Genomic DNA, 17,121 nt, shown 5'->3' on the forward strand with positions numbered 1-17,121 from the left:
AAAAGCTAAGCTTGAAATGAGAGAATACTGAAGTTCAACAAGAATTTGTTTTGAGCAGGGTCCCTTAGAAGAATATTACTTTGGTCAAATGAAATGACATCCAGTTAAAGATAAATCTCTTGCAGGCCCTTGCATGTAGCATGCATATTTATTTTGGAGTAACAGTTGGTACGATATCAGAAATAAGGATAGTCCAATTCGCGTTATACACAGTATCTGCAAGGCGAACAGGTCCCCCGTTATCAGAAGGAACATATGAATGACCAGACACTTAACTGGTGAGAATTCGCACAACCATGCATGCACAAGAATCAGAAATGTTGATATAGAGCCCCTTTTTCGTCCACTATTAACCTGTTGCCAAGATGAGAAACATACCAAGTACAACAACAACAACAACAACATCCCAGTGTAATCCCACAAGTGGGGTCTGGTGAGGGTAATATGTACGCAGACCTTACCCCTACCCCGAGGGGCAAAGAGGCTGTTTCCAGGAGACCCTCGGAGTTGGTACACGAAAATAAAATCTAAAATTACACTTCCCAGGAGTTTATACCAAGCCCTCAAATAAAAATAAAAAAGTGAAAGGCGAACATGGTACCCAGTTGCGCCCAAGGGTGTTGGTGCAACGGTATAGGTAGTACAACACGGGATGTGGCAGGCGCACCTCACAGGTCCGATTCTTGTTGGGAAAAAAATTATCGAATTTAAGTGGAGAAGGGGTAGGGGAACCGACCTATCCAACGAGTTTCGAAGCTGTAAACAGTGGATTCTCGGTTATCACCAAACAAAAAAAAAACACCACATTGTACCCTGCAGAACGCTGCAATGAAGATGAGTTTCCATGATCAACTATCTATATCGCAATCCCATGTCAAGCTCGTGGCCGTGCATCCCCTGGACATTGCCAGCAGCAAAAGGGTGTATCTGCTTAGAAGCCCCAAGTTGCCTCTCAACAAGCCTTTGCAAGGCCTCTGGATGAATGTTTCTGGTGTTGATATCTGGAGCTGGAGTGAAACAAATAATAATTTTAATGCATAAACTCACCCAGCTAGTTAAACATCAGCAGAGGATGCATTCTCAACCAGAAGAGTTTCAGTGTATACACGAATAAAAGGAAGAAGAGCACAAAGGCCTATGTAGAATAAATGATAAGCACGTCATTACTAATTTTTACTAGTTTCTCAGGGTTATTAACAATCAACAGCAGAAAAATCTCAAGACGTAGCATCAAAAGGGTACTGGGGGTGGGGAAGAGCATACTTCACTAGCTCAAGCCTCAAAGGCCAAATTCACAAGCAAAAAGGGGAATATAAAGTTCGCCTTCTTGCTTTCAGGTAAATAAATTTACTAACCTACACAATTATGAGGAAAAACTAAAGCTGATAACAGAATATACAACATCTGCTCATGCTTAATCCTCATTTCGACTTGATATCACTCAAAACTTCACAGGACGTAGTCATAGAAAGATGAATCCCAGCATCCCATTGTAATTATAAAATGTAGTTTCATTATTACGTGCATGGTCACAGTAACAATACAGTCAAATTTAGAACTGCAGAATTGCTGCATCAATGAGGGTCAGGAAAGAGTATAAATAAAGATGTCTTTCTTACATTATCAGGACGGCAGAACTAAGGAACAAATAGAGACAGTAGTAGAGATGAAATCTATGTTTTAAATCAGCAAGATCAGCAAAGGGCAACTTCATTTTGAGGTGTAGTCCAGAAAGAAAGATGCAAGTGCTATCTTACATCGGCAAAACTAAGGAAAAAGTAGAAGACTTAGTAGAGATGAAATTTATGCATTAAATTCAGCAAGATCAAATAGGGAGCAATATTTTGAGGTGTAATCAGTAAAATATCATCGCACAGACACCTACAGAGACAACACATTCGGGCTTTTTACCTGGCATTTGCACAGCTTGGCCACTAATGTTGACTTGGTGTGGCGCAAAAGGGAATGCTTGAATTCTGTTAACTTCCTGCATGATGCTAGCTGCTTGATTACTGAGATGTGAAGGAACCTGTGCACCCCTTAGACGGTCGTGTAGCAGACGAGGAGGGCTATTTCCAGCCATCCGCATCTGCTGCAGCATAGGATGGTGAACGGGGAGATCAAACCCTGTCAGTCCACCATTAGGGTGGTGAAATGGAGGTCGCATCATATTTCCAGCAAACTGACGACCAGGAGCATCATGTAGAGCCATGCTTTCTGGACCATTGAAAATCTGAGGATTTAAATGAGCAGGACCAGAATCCATAGGATGAAACAATGGCTTCCCTTGACTCATCTGCAAGGGATGAAATTGCGAAGTTGATGGTTGAGCACGAATATGGTGCAATGGCATTTCAGACTCCATCTGATCATAGGAAACACGTGGGAAGGGCAGACCTTCACTCATCAAAGACCTTCCATCACCGCCAGCGCCACTACCAGTTGTCAAGTCTCCTTTACTCAAAATTCCTGCAGGCATAACCATTGAGACCTGGGGACTCAAATGATCACGAGCACTAATTAAGTTTTCTGCAGGCAGGTGATATTCAACAGCCTCACTCTTGGAAAACATTTCACTCGGGTGCCTTGATTTAACTTCATACTGAGAATTTTCATATCCCAACCAGGTTTGAGGCTCATCCAGCTTGGTTTGACCTCTGTGATTCAACTGCAAGAGCCTGTTCTCCTTACCGCCTCCTTTTGGTCCAATACCATCACTTATGGAAGAAAAAAGGCCGTCATCAAAACCAGACAAGGATGACTTGCGTGTCTCCAAACCATCAATTAGTGCAGAACCAACTGAGCTCCTCTGAACTGAAACTGGAGCTTGTACAGATTGCAGCTCCTTCATAAAAGCAGTTCCAAAAAGCGTTTCAAGTGTAACTGCTTTTCCTGAAGCTTGAGGATCCCTGGTATCTTCCTCCTTAGATCGGTCATGCACGGTAAACTTAACATGTCCATTCCTGGCTTCAGTGCCAGTACTGCCCTTCTCTGTCATATTTGTATGATCTGGCCCCTTCTGTAATAATGAAAGGAGGTGTTGAGATGCATGGCTGTCCACAATTACGGGTTGTTCTTCAGTGTCTAAGCGATTAGTACCGCAACCTTGTGAAGTAAAATGCAGATTAGAACTCTTTTCACCAAACTCTGACAGCATTTTATGCTCAAGGTCCTCACAAGTAAAGATCGACGGGGCTGCCTCCCTTTTACTAGACTCATACATAGGCTCAGATATCCCAGGTGGTGCAGAAGGCATATGCAATGTGACCTTACTTGTAGGCTCAGTACTCTGAATGAAATTTTCAGATGGAAAGCATTCTGAAACATTTCCATCAAAAGCTTGTGATCTGGTTTTATCGCCGCCAACAATTAAGGCAAGCAAATCGTTTGGCCTACTTAACGAGGAATCTTCTGGTGGCTTCCTATCTACAACGATATTAAATGGTATAAGACAGGTTAAAAAAGAATTTGTAGAACTTCGATAGAAAAAGTAACTAAAAAGCAAAAAACAAAAAACCATAAAAGGAAAGATACCTTCTTCCATAAACCACTGAGCGAACTTCGAAGATTCTATAGCCTTGGAGCCCAACATGTCATTCGGTTTAATATTGTCATTCTGGGGATAAAGTCAAACGAAGAAAATAAACAACTAGTAGGGAAACCACAAGTGCACTATGTATATTTACTGCTAAATGAAGTCAAGAATATTGATGAAAATTCCAACAGTGGAAAGAAAAAGAAACTCAACAACAGATGACAAGAATTTCTGCAAAAAACAGGCATGATGATGAAAGAAACCATGCTTCCTCTCACTGTTTTAACGATACTGTTGCAATCTTAGCTGTGGACTGAATGAAATTCAATCACCCCTCAGGAATCAGGATGACAACAATAGTCCATAAAGCACATAAGTTTTACCCTAAACGAAGGATGACCTCAACCTAAGAGCTTTTAACCACCTAATAAGTGTATAGCAATTTGAAGGGGAGGACTGCAAAAGGGCAGGGTGGTGGGGTTGATAGGATTGTTTAAGAGTAATGAAACTAAAACTTAGACAGCACTGAAGCTGATAAAGTGTGTAAAACTATTACCACAATTGGAGCCTCAGAGTCACCAACATTAATTGCTACAACACCTCCAAATATCTTATCCAAGATTGATGTTGAAGGGTTGGGGCTAGACTCATCAAATTTGCTACCAGAAGGCTGAGTACTGTTTTCAATAATTTCAGGCTCTTCCAAGGCTTCGTGGAACTCTAAATGACTGGTAATCCGATTTAAACGATCTTCCATGCCAAGTATCCCATCAGAAATATCTGATCTTGCTGAAAGATTAGCAATTTGGTCATTCTTCTTCAGAGTTGATGCATGCAAACTCCTAGTTTCAAGTTTATAACTTGAACTAATTTCTTGCAAGCTCTGTCTCTCTACACTCTGAAGAACACCGTTCGGGGCAGCATAGGCTTTGGCTTCCAATGGGCTTTCTTCAGTGTCAGGTTGTCCAACCTAAACAGAAGACATACAGACCAGGCAATCAATAGATAACACTAGCAGATACACAAGGATGGACTAAGATGTCGGCACATGTTAACTCAAACTTAAAATTCGATCAACAAGCAACTGCGTAATTTAAATAAAAACCATACAGCTATTGCTGTCTCTTCACGAATTGCTCAACTTTATTAAGATTCTCAAATACTCATCAACCTAAAATATCATTGAGCAGGGACACAAAATCTGGATTACTTCATAAAGAATGGGGCAAATGCAGGGCAACAGATTACTTTTCAGATGGTGCACACGATGAGAGGGAGTTAAAGCAGAATATATCAAACATTTGATTTTAAATAATAAGTGATGCAATATTCCATTTGAGGATGTGGTCGAAATTCTGGCACAGCCTTTAATAGAATCCACGGCATTCAGTTCCAATAGATCTTAGCACAACAAGAGTACCGGAATGTCTACATTGCCAACCACCCCCTTGCTCCTCTTCTCCAGGATCAAGCTGTTAAAAAGATACTTGAGAGCTGAGAATACCAAAAGCTAGAGAACGTTTTCTCCAACACCCATTTTCTTTTTCCATCTATTTTCCATGCACTACCCTGCATCTAAAAACAATTAACGAACAAGAACACATATGACAAAGTTGTTATCCAGCTGCTCTCAAAGAAGGCCGGATGGAAAATTTGATGTGATGACATCAAAAAATTTTAGGGGTTTCTTGTTTTCAGCATTATACTGAAAACAAGACCCTACAGTGTGGGATAATACTGGGTATGTTGTTGTTGCTTGTTTTCAGCATTAGTAGCTTTTGCATAGTTGAGTCCAGTTACGTAAGTGCAAGTGAAAACCGTACATCAAGCAACCAACAGACTAGAGTTGTTGCAATTACTGTTCGTTTCTCCTACTTTTCAGTTTCCTTAGGTTATCTTTTAAAATAAACTAGAGAAGTGAATTCAGCCAGTCAATGTATCACTCTTCACATAAGCTTTTCTTTTGAAGTGTTTGATTACATACCACCTCCTCTCCCAAGGAGGAAACACTGGAATTATGAAAATTCAAAGTATCCCCAAGGAAACTTTTTTCTTTTTTTTTGATAACCAGTATACCTAAGGAAACTTAGGATGCTTAACTGTATTCCTTTCACCTGGCTACCGATACAGCCTGACAGGAAGAGATTGCAGCTCTTAGAGATCTATAAACAACTACTACTACTATGCCTCAACCCAAAACTAGTTGGGATCGGCTATATCAAATCCTTAGTAACCATTTCGCTCCGTTTAAGCTCAACTGCTTTGCTGAGAGATCCATTGACGTGCCAAAATTTTTAAAAACAGATAAAATGACCAAGAATTATGGTATACTTACATCTCCCCTAATTTGAGTCAAGATTAAGGGTGTGTTTGGTATGAAGAAAATATTTTCCAATTTTCCCATGTTTGGTTGGCTTAAATGTTTTGGAAAACATTTTCCTTATGAACTCATTTTCCTTCAATTGGAGAAAAATGTTTTCTTATCAAGAGAAGGGAAAATATTTTCCAAAACTCCTTCTCAACCTTCCCCACCCTTTTCTCATCCCTACCCACCCACCTAACCCCACCCCATGCCTACCCACCCTCATCCTAAATAAAAATATTACTAATACTACTTTCTTTTCATGTTATAGATAGAATTTTTATTTTTTTTTGCATTTCAACAAATGAGCATTTTTTTCTACATGATATGAAAAGTATTTTCTTCCATTTCAACCAAAAAAGGTATTTTCTTTTCATAATGTAAAAAAATCAAATAAAAATTCATTTTAACAAAATGAGTACTTTATTTTCATGTTGTAGAAAGAGTACTTTCTTTTTCAACCAAAAAAGGAGTATTTTCTTTTTAGTTATGGAGCACAAATTTTAATGTTATTTTTGCGTAAAAAAGTAAAGCAACACATTGGTTCCTTTGGGTTTGTGTGAAATTTAGAAAAATAATTAAATTCTTAAAGAAAATAAAGTCCTGAAAACGTTTGGTATTTGGGGGGAGAGAGGGGAGCAAGGAAACATGGGGACTTGGGGGAATGGGGGGTGAAGAGAGTAGCATAAAATATTATTTTTCTAAAAAAATATTTTCTACACTCTAACCAAACACTAGAAAATATTTTCCGGAAAAGGTTTTCCACTCACCAACCAAACAAGGAAAAATAAGTGATAAAACCACTCATTTTCCATGAAACATTTTCTAGGATAACATTTTCCTTCATACCAAACACACCCTAAAAGTAGAAAGGAAGTAACAGAGAAGAGCAAACCACTTCACTCACGTTTAGCACTGCAAAATTTTGAGCCGGTTTAGTTATAGTAATTAAGTATTTCATAGCTCGTGCAGCAAATAATTACAGGACTTCCTCATTGTTAAGAAATTCAAAATAGAAGCAAAAAGAGATCCTTGGGAGGATGTTGAAGGAGGAAGCATTAAACTTTAGTATATCCTTCCTGATTTCCATTTTAAGTAACATTGACACTTTGTTGTTATTGGAAACTATTTAATCCTAACATCATCATTTTACCTTACTGATACGACTTGTTGAGATCCACTTGATCTAAAGATTTTTTATTAGGAGAGTGACAGATGAAGGAACATGTGGAATTCTTACCATCTCATTTAATTGGTGGTGATAAGATAATTTTGGCACTTCGCATATATTTGGCTTATATGTCAAAAGTCTTCATCTGCTTCTTAAACTCCATGTCCAGTCAAACATAGTCATATAAACTAGGATGGAGGGAGTAATAGTAATAGACAGAGAACTAAAAAGTGACGAAGCAAGCACAAGATAAAATGAAAAATGAACTCTCATTGTTGTCCCTTTTGCTCATTTCCTTGAAGCCTCATTTTCTTTTCTTTTCTTTTTATATGAGAAAAGGATCAAGCATAAGTATGTTGTATTGGAGAAAACTAAGTACAAGTGAATACCTCTGCCACGCGTGAATGGCTCAAACTTGAGCCAGAGTTCTTATCCAAAACAGTGGTTTTAAAGCCAGGGGGTACACGCGGTCTAGCTGGTGGATTCTGTGAAGGAAAAGAAGATTTTCCCAGATCACTGGTTGCGAAAGGTTGTGTGGTCATCCCATCTGCTTCACTATTTTTGTCCAAAAACGTTCTATCCTCCTTAGTCTCTTCCAGCAGTACCGAGATGTCCTCGGTTTTATGCTTCTCCAGTTTTGACTTCTGCTTTTCTTGAAGAGCTTTCTGCTGTTCTTTCCTAATTAACTCAAAGGAAGCTGAAAGGAATTCAATCAATATTATCCCCCATAAGCTCATAAGAATTGAAGATGCTAACATGGGATATAGCACCATAACAGAAATGCATGATCTTAATAAGTAATACCTCTTCTCCTTCTTTCCTCTTCCACTCTATCCTCACTCGTACACTCAACTGAACCAAAAGTCTCGTCATTGAACGCATCAGTGTCTCTTCGAGAGTGAGGTCCCGCCTGAAGATATTGCAAGAGTCAAATTTATATAAAGTTTCGCTGAAATAAGAGGACAAAATCATGAAGCACGCCAGAACGTTGGAACGCAGTGATCAACTCAAATTCACCTTATAAGGGCGAGGAGGATGATATGGCTCGTTGCTCTTGTTAGATTGATAGTTATTGCTTGCTCGGACCTTAGGTGCAGATATTCCAGATGCATATGCTGACGGCCTTGGAAATGAACCACTTCCAAGAAGCCCATCATGCTCAGAACTCTGCCGAGTGTGCTGGGCTTGATTGCCAGATCTCCAACCAGAATCTGTGGCAAAAAATATTTACTAAATTCTTTGAAGAAACAAACTACTTCAATGTCACATGCACACGCACACAAAATCAACTAAGAAATTGGACAATACGTGGTACACAAGAACAGGGTACTACACAGTAGAAATTCCTAGTGGGGACAAAAAAAACACTAGGTGATTCTTCCCATCTATCCAAGCCTTGGTGGATAGAATTACCTTGTACCTATTGTTGGTGGGAGGTAGCAGGTATCCCGTGGGATTAGTTGAGGTGAGCGCAAGCTAGCCCGGACACCACAATTATAAAAAAAAAAATATTACACAACAGAAAACACTTTATTGCTTATGATGCAAGAGGGGCAATATTTCTGCAATTACCCAGCAAATCATGTGAAGCACAAGAAGTGGAGCAGAAAAGAACCTTCAAATGGCACTCGAGGCTTTTCTCACCTAATGAATAATGAACCTAACAATGAGTAGAACCTGGATTCCAATTCGTGTTTTGGAGATTGAATTTAAAGGGAGATCGAGATTCAAGACCCTTGGCAAACAGTCCCTCCAACTATGATTATCACAAATGGCCTAGATATATAATATGCAAAGAAACAACCATGCGAAAGGCACTTAGCCAGCAGCCATGAAAACAACTGAAGAAAAAAATGTAAAAGTAAGTCATATCATGATACTCCTAATTCTATCATTATTCCCTCTAATTACGTCCAACGGAGCTATCCTGATTCCTGGGTGCCCAGTTGTAAAATGAGAAAAATATATAAAGCATGATGATCCTCATGGATGAGCCCTCCAATTATCCAACCTCACACAGTTATCCTCAATGACATATTTATGTGATCCATAAAATATGAATATAATAGTACGTAGTGTACTCAGAAGGAAGTTAACCCAATTTGCAACGGGGATGATATGATTCATGGTCCCTAGACACAGGAATGTGAGTTAAAATGTGAAAGGTTTATCTTTCGATAATTAAACTAAAATGTGAAATATATTAATGATAAGCGACTGTTTATCTAAGAACCAAAACATTCATCATAGTTATAGAAACCTATCATGGCCAGGGTTTGAGCCTGTGTCTATTTAGAATTCAACATCCAACTACAGTTGGTGCAGATTAACAAAATGACTAGTTCAAAAACTTAAGAAGCAGGTTGTTGAATTTGACAAAGACCACAACATTTTGCACCCGTCAGAGCGCATCAATATAGTTAGCAAGAAGAAAGCACCAAAGACGAGAAATTCTAAGAGTTCGGATCTAAGGTAAAAAGAAAATCAATTCAAAATCACACATGACCATACAGGCGATAAATAAGACATTTAAAAGGAGATATATTTACAAGGAACACATCTTACAGTCACACCTTCGCATTAGCAATGAAAATTTTAGGAACCCTTGCCAAATCTAGGACCATGTTTCAATCAGCTTTAAATTTTTTGGTAACCATATGAAGTTTCTTAATCAGTAAAGAGTACCTTTGGGAAAATTTAGACAACTATATGCCCATATGGCATGGCATTCTAACCTCAAGGTTCCAACCACAGGCTTCAAATATAAGCCCTGTTCATTCTCCTTTTCTCACATTTGTTATATCAACCTTCTCCAAGGAAGTTACTTCCTTGAACATTAGAAGAAGCTGAAGGCAAACTGGCAGCTCATAAATAATAATAGCGCCAGGACAGCACCAGTAATTCAACCTCCATACTTCACTGCCAAAGCATCTGAACCTTTTGCCATCTGTTTAATCAGACACAATTCTGTGTTTCCAAATGTACGGAAACAAATACACTAAACCAACTTTATCATAAAATACACATTTGAATGTAGAAAGTTGTTGAATGCATTCAAATAAGCCCCATGATGTATCCCCTCAACTCTCTATTGTTAGTTCTTCAGTCTTCCTTCTTCCTTCATGCAGATACTGGGGCATATAATGCTATCATCAGAGTTAGATTTTCCATGACTTCAATGTACACAGTATCAAAGAAAGAGGATAACTGTATGGACGAGAGCTTCCTATCTCTTTTTCCCCCCGTACTTCCTTTTTGGGGAGGGGGTGGAGGTGGTTGCTCATGAATAAGCTGCATGAGAGATTATGGTCCAATACCAAAGTGAACATGATCCTATAATTTCCCATAAATTTCCCTCTTTTTTCCTTTTTTTAAATAAAGCAGATAAGCTGATCTCCTACTGGTGCCTAACAGGCATAATGCTTGCTTATATCAACCAAATGAGCAATCTACACTAAGAGGAACAACTATAGCATGCCTTGGTTAGGGATACTGTTAGTCACTGAATAGCCTTTAGATTGGGTTTTGACAGCATCAATTGCACAATCATGGACTCTTACAGCAGATAGTAATGCATACAGTAAACTAAATCTCAAAAAAAAAAATAATAATAATACTTACAGTACAACTACTGCTGCAGTTCTAAAGCAATCAAGTATAATGAAAAAGGCTTATCACACACATAAAAGCAATAGATAGAAGAATCTGATCTGAACCTGAATCCCGATCAGATTGTGACTCGTTATCTCGATCACTCCGTCCAGAGGAACGGCTTTCCCATCTTCCAAAATTGCCTCGTGAATAACTACTGGAATCCCCACGAGTAGGTGGGGATGAACTATAGTCAGTACGTCTAAACCCTTGCAAAGGCAAGCTGCCAGGTACTCTTTGGCGGTCTTGTATGCTATGTGAAATGTCCACAAATTCACTATTTAAATTGAGAAAATGCAACTTATCAATATGCACAACAATATCCAAAAGACACTAGAGCATGTTAAGCGAGCAATCCCAATACAATTTAGGAAACTAAAACATCACGTTACTGCTCGTATTCCAAGCAACCGCAATACAATTACGGAAAATTGAAATGCATACCTCAGGATCGACTGATCAAATTCACTTGGCAACTTCTCGCAAATCTCCAGTCGACTTATCGACAACAAAAACTCTCTCGAATATGATATTCTTGAATGCCTGAATCGTTACATCTAGCATTCATATAACACTTTAAGACAAATTAAGTCTAAGACAACACAGGACATAAGCAGTAATTCAAGTTATAAAACTGAATAAAAAGATCAAGCATTACTTTCGAGCTTCTGATGCGCAATTGGTGGAGCTTCCATCATCAATCCCCGAGCTCATTCTGATGAACAATTAAAGCTAAGGGTTCAGCTGAACCCAATAGCTCTGGCTCAAACTCTGTCCTGATTATGTGTTAAAGAAATCAACTAAATATGTACAACTATTAAATCCTGGATCCGCCTCTGCTCCCAAGGCGCAAACACAACCAATATTTTGCAACCACTATCAAATCATAAACTAGATTCAAACCATCTTATACAACAACTTCGCAAATTAACCCAAAATTGTACAACATTAGTACAGTCAGCAGCTATTTAATCAACAAAACTGCAATTATATACAGCGATTACATTCTAGGGTTTTCGTTTTCTGTTTTGCTGTAATTTGATTTAGAAGCTAGGGTTCTATATCTGTATACCTGGATGAAGAGAGAGTTTATATGGATTTGGATCTTTTGCAAATTTCCCGTTTATCGATTAAACGATAGAGCTGAATGGAGAACAGATGTACGTATCTATGTTCGTATATGTAGGCAAAATGTGTTCCTTATTATTTTTTCAGAGATGAAAATGAGAAAACGAGCTGGAGAGAAGGGCTATCTTCGTGTATCAACAGCTTTTGGATTTTGATTTTGGGAAAGTTTCCAAAAAAATAATTTTAAAAGCTTTGGTGAAACTTGTTAAATTGATTGAATTAATTAAGGCTTTACCAAAAACTTTAAATTGAAATTATAACTCAAACACCCATATTATAGAATTTTATGTCACAGTAGCGTATATTAGGGTGTTTAACGATAACTACGAGGGAGCTAAGACTTGGGTGAGGACTGCACGAGGAGACTCGAAATATTTTCTAGCGGAGATAGATTTACATTGGGGATCGGCTCTTAGCTTGTTTGTTTGTCCTGGAGTTGGATGTTCTGACGCGACACATACAAGGGGAGGTGACATAGTGTATGCTATTTGTTGATGACATAGTATTGATTGACGAGACGCGAGGTAGAGTTTATGCTAGGTTGGAAGTATGAAGACGGATGCTAGAGTCTAAAGGTTTCAAGTCGAGTAGGTCGAAAATAGAATATTTGGAGTGCAAGTTCAATGATGGGATGCATGAAGCATAAGTGAACGGGGAGATTGACGAGGATGTTACTCATCATATTGGAGCAAGGTAATGAGGTTCGTTTCTGAGGTTTTGTGTGATAAGAATATGCCGCCAAGACTTAAGGTCTCTACACAGTTGTGGTTATACCGACTATGTTGTATGGGACTGAGTGTTGGCCCATCAAGAAGTCTCATGTCCAGAAAATGAAAGTAGCTGAAATGAGAATATTGAGATGGATGTGTGGGCATACCTGAAAAGACAAGATTAAGAATGAAGTTATTAGGGACAAGGTGGGAGCGGCCTCTATGGAGTACAAGTTGTAGGAATCGAGGTTGAGATGGTCCGGGCATGTGAAAAGGAGAGACATAGATGTCCCAATCAGGAGGTGTGAGAGGTTGACTATAGCGGGTCCGAGAAAGGGTAGGGGTAGACCAATGAAGTACCGGGAGAGGTGATTAGGCATGACATGACATGGCTTCAGCTTACCGAGGACATGACCCACGGCAGGGAGGTGTGGAGGTCGAGGATTAGGGTTGAAGGTTGACAGGTTATTGTGAATTTCTCCTAGGCTTATGAGTGGTATTAGTAATATTCTTGTATTTTTTTATTCCTTGTTCTTTATTATTACATGTTGTGGCATCCGCTTCCGTTACCTTATTACATTTTTGTTACTATTATTTGTTGCTTTATTTTCATTGTTCCTTAAGCCGAGGGTCTATCGGAAAAAGCATCTCTACCTTTACAAGATATGGGTAAGGTCTGCAAACATACTACCCTTCCCAGATCTACTTATAAAATTACATTGAATTTTTTGTTATTGTTGTTGTTGTTGCTGTTATAGAAGCATTGTAACAAATTACTAAGTAACAGTGCCACTGATGCATTTTGCTATGGATTTGCATAATCCCAGCAGCCAAGACAAAGTTAAAGTTGCAATATAATATTAGTAATAATAATTTCATTGAATAAAGGCAAAGGTTCAAATTTGCTTGTGAAATATGCAAAATAATGTAGTTATACCCTCAGTTAATAGTTAGGTTGACAAGCGCAAAATCGTGGTATACATTTAAAGTCCAGGCTTGTCAAACATAGTATAAAATATGTTTGACTTACAGAGACTTGAATAACTATCAACAAATATCTTCTTGGCTAAGTGAAAATATAAATTTCAAATATGTTTTCTTAAAGTTCGAAAATAAGAATTTAAAGTGATCTAAAGTTGTAAACTAATATTGAAGAGTTTTACTAAAGTATGAAGACATTAAACTTGACTTTATGACTAACTCAAATTTTGTTCCTTGAATTGATACATATTGTTGATCACAAATATTAATTACTTCTTTCGAATATAATTATTTATTTCCGTAACCAATTAAACTAACTCATCTCTCGAACAACTATAGTCTAATGATCCTAGAAAAATATTAAGGGTCTAATTTATATGTATTTTATATGCGATAGATTTTTAGATAATTTGGATCTTCTTTCGAATATCCTAAATTTTATGGATGTTGCTACAATCAACTCTTATCTTGAATAAATAGATTAAAGAAGACTATTCCTATACTAATGTTTCTTGTCGAATAAATAGATCATAGGAATTAATTCAAGCATATGATCAAAAATTATTTCTTCTCACGAATAAAATAAAACTATTCCGGAAGATCTACTGCCATACATGCACAATAGATTTTAAAGCAAAAAACTGAAATCTAAAATAAACATCATCAAGGTGTAATAGAAAAAATTACTCCATGAATGAGTTTATGTTATGGATCATAGAAAAGAGAAGAATAGAAAACGTTACAACCAAGTTCTCAGTCCACAATATTTTATTAAATTAATCATTGATAGAGACTCAAAATCCTTGTGTCTCCATGCTCTAGACGTCCTCTTTTCTTCACTAGGTCAAAAATCACTTAATCATATTCTTCACGTATTTATACTATATAGAAATAACTTTGGACCGAAATACCCTTAATGAACCAAAACAAGATTGCACATGTCCAAACTTGGACTGACACGACGAGTAACACAATGCAGGGCACGCTAGGGCGGGGCATATATCGGGTAAAATCGATAATCTAAATCGAAAAAACTTATCGGATTATTGATATCGGCTGATTGGGTTAATGGTTCGGTGACAATTTAGAGTTATTTGACTATTGGTTATCGATTCGGGTCTCAATTTGCCTAATACTATTAACAATTTAAAACCCAATAAGTTTTATCACAATTATAATCTTACCCTTAGGTATATAAAGCCACCTTAGGGCTTCATTTTCTATTAGTATTATATTTGAACTTCTTAATTTTGAAGGGGCAATTGCTACTATTTTGTGTTATTTCTACTGTGTTTGGACAACTGGACTTGAGCAAATCTCTTAATTCCTAATATGAAATCAGCTTTTATAATATGATCCTCCAATATTTCCAGTGTTCAGCATATATTGGAGTACACGTGCAACTTTTTCAGAATGTTTTGTTGCTCTTGCTACAATTGGATCAGTGCATTTTACAGTATGTAACAACCTGACCGGTCATTTCGTGTATTGTAGCATTGTTCCCCTGTTTATTTCCCCTTCTATATTAATTTGTGGTTATGTAACTTGCCATGGTGGTTGGTTTAGTTTTGGGGATGTTTTGGAGTGAATTGGGACACTTAGTCCCATGGGTGAAGGCTTAAGTTGAAAGAGTTAACCAGAGGTTGAATTTTGTGTAGACGACTCCGGAATAAAATTTTGATGCTTCCAATAGCTTCACATGGTGATTTTGAATTTAGGCGTATGTTCGAATATTGATTTGGAGGTCCGTAGGTTGGTTTGAGGCTTTTTGGCAAAAGTTGGAAAGTTGAAGGTTTGGAATGTTGAGAGGTTTGACTGAGAGTTGACTTTGTTGATATCGAGTTCAGATTTTAGTTTTAGGAGTTGGAATAGGTCCATTGTGTCATTTGGGACTAATGTGCAAAATTTGAGGTTATTCGGAGTTGATTTGATATTATTTGGCATCAGCTTTAGAAGTTGAAAGTTCATTAGTTTCATTAGACTTGAATTGGGGTACGATTCATGATTTTTGATGTTGTTTGATGTAATTTTAGGCTTTGAATAAGTCTGTATAATATTTTAGAACCTGTTTGTATGTTTGGATAGGGTTTCGGGGGCCTCGAGTGTATTTCGGATGGTTGATGGAATCATGTTTGGACTTAGAGGAATGGTTGATGGTTTCAGGTCTAGTGAAATCGCACATGCGTGGATTTGGCCGCAGGTGCGAGACCACAGAAATGGCCTGGTGATCGCAGGAGCGGGATTGGTTTGAGTTGGGGAGGAGCGCAAGTGTGAGGGTTTTCCGTATCTACGAGCGTGCAGGTGAGCGCAGGAGCGAAGTTGAGCGGAAGCATGGGTTTCCGCAAATGCGGGGTGGACCTCCGCATGGTACTCAGGCTATGGTTTATGCTCTAGTTGCTCCTCCACCTACACAACCATCTAGGGGTAGAGGACAGGCGGGTAGAAGATGTTCTAGGAGGGGAGGCCATGCCTGTTACTATGCTTTCCTTGGTAGGACTGAGGCTGTTGCATCAGATACTGTCATCACAGATATTATTCTGGTCTGTCAAACGGATGCATCAGTTTTATTTTAACCAGGTTCCACTTATTTGTATGTGTCATCCTATTTTGCTTCATATTTGGCTATGTCTCATGATTATTTGAGTACCTATATTGATGTGTCTATGCATATTGGGGATTCTATCATGGTAGACCGTGTCTATCGTTCTTTATTTGGTCACTATCGGGGAATATGATGCTAGGATTGACCTTTTGTTACTCAATATGATAGATTTTGATGTGATATTGGGCATGGATTGGTTGTCACCATATCTTGCTTTTCTTGATTGTCACGATAATACAACGACGTTGGCTATGCTGGGATTGTCGAGGATGGAGTGAAGAGGTTCATTGTGTCGCGTTCCTAGTAGGGTGGTGTCTTTTCTGAAGGCACAACGGATGGTTGAGAAGGGGTGCTTGAATACTTAGCCTTTGTGAGGAATGTTAATGCCGATACTCCTATCATTGAGTTAGTTTTGGTAGTGAAAGAGTTTCCAAATGTGTTTCCAGTAGACCTACCAGGCATGCCACACAATAAGGATATTAATTTTGGTATTGATTTGGTGTGGGGCACTCAACCCATCTCTATTCCACCATATCTTATGGCACCAGTGGAGTTAAAGGAATTAAAAGAGCAGCCTCAGGAGATGCTTGATAAGGGTTTCATTAGGCCGAATGTTTCACCTGAGGGTGCTCCAGTTTTATTTGTGAAGAAGAAAGACGGTTTTATAAGGATGTGTATTTACTACAGGCAGCTGAACAAGGAGACTATCAAGAACAAGTACCTATTATCACGTATTGATGATTTATTTGATCAGCTTCAGGGTGCTACGGTATTCTCAAATATTGATTTGAGATCGGGGTATCATCAACTAAAGATCCGGGCTTCATATATTCCAAACACGACTTTCAGGGCCTACTATGGTTCACTATGAGTTCTTGATGATATTTTTGGGCTGACCAATGCCCCAAATTATGCACTTGATGAACATTGTGCTTTGGCCGTATCTTGATTCCTTCATCATCGTGTTCATTGATGATATAT

At 38.3% G+C, this 17,121-nt stretch overlaps 1 protein-coding gene across 2 annotated transcripts; it reads right to left on the minus strand.

Annotated features, from left to right (window-relative positions):
• Window positions 1-301: 301 nt before the first annotated feature.
• LOC104247952 (uncharacterized) lies at window positions 302-12,028 on the minus strand. 2 transcript variants are annotated; one of them, XM_009804117.2, is made up of 11 exons: window positions 11,792-12,028; window positions 11,378-11,495; window positions 11,164-11,262; window positions 10,785-10,996; window positions 8,086-8,279; window positions 7,873-7,978; window positions 7,458-7,765; window positions 4,092-4,505; window positions 3,535-3,616; window positions 1,912-3,426; window positions 302-1,007 (listed from the first exon to the last, which is right to left on the minus strand). In XM_009804117.2, the coding sequence occupies exons 2-11, from the start codon at window positions 11,431-11,433 to the stop codon at window positions 853-855; spliced, it is 3,141 nt and encodes a 1,046-aa protein (XP_009802419.1). In that variant the 5' UTR covers window positions 11,434-11,495; window positions 11,792-12,028; the 3' UTR covers window positions 302-852. The 2 variants fall into 2 exon arrangements, with proteins under 2 accessions (XP_009802419.1, XP_070011787.1); XM_070155686.1 differs by having other exon boundaries at window positions 10,785-10,972; window positions 11,378-12,028.
• Window positions 12,029-17,121: the final 5,093 nt, after the last annotated feature.

Source organism: Nicotiana sylvestris, chromosome 8 (genome assembly GCF_000393655.2).
Source record: "Nicotiana sylvestris chromosome 8, ASM39365v2, whole genome shotgun sequence".
NCBI classification, from domain to species: Eukaryota; Viridiplantae; Streptophyta; class Magnoliopsida; order Solanales; family Solanaceae; genus Nicotiana; species Nicotiana sylvestris.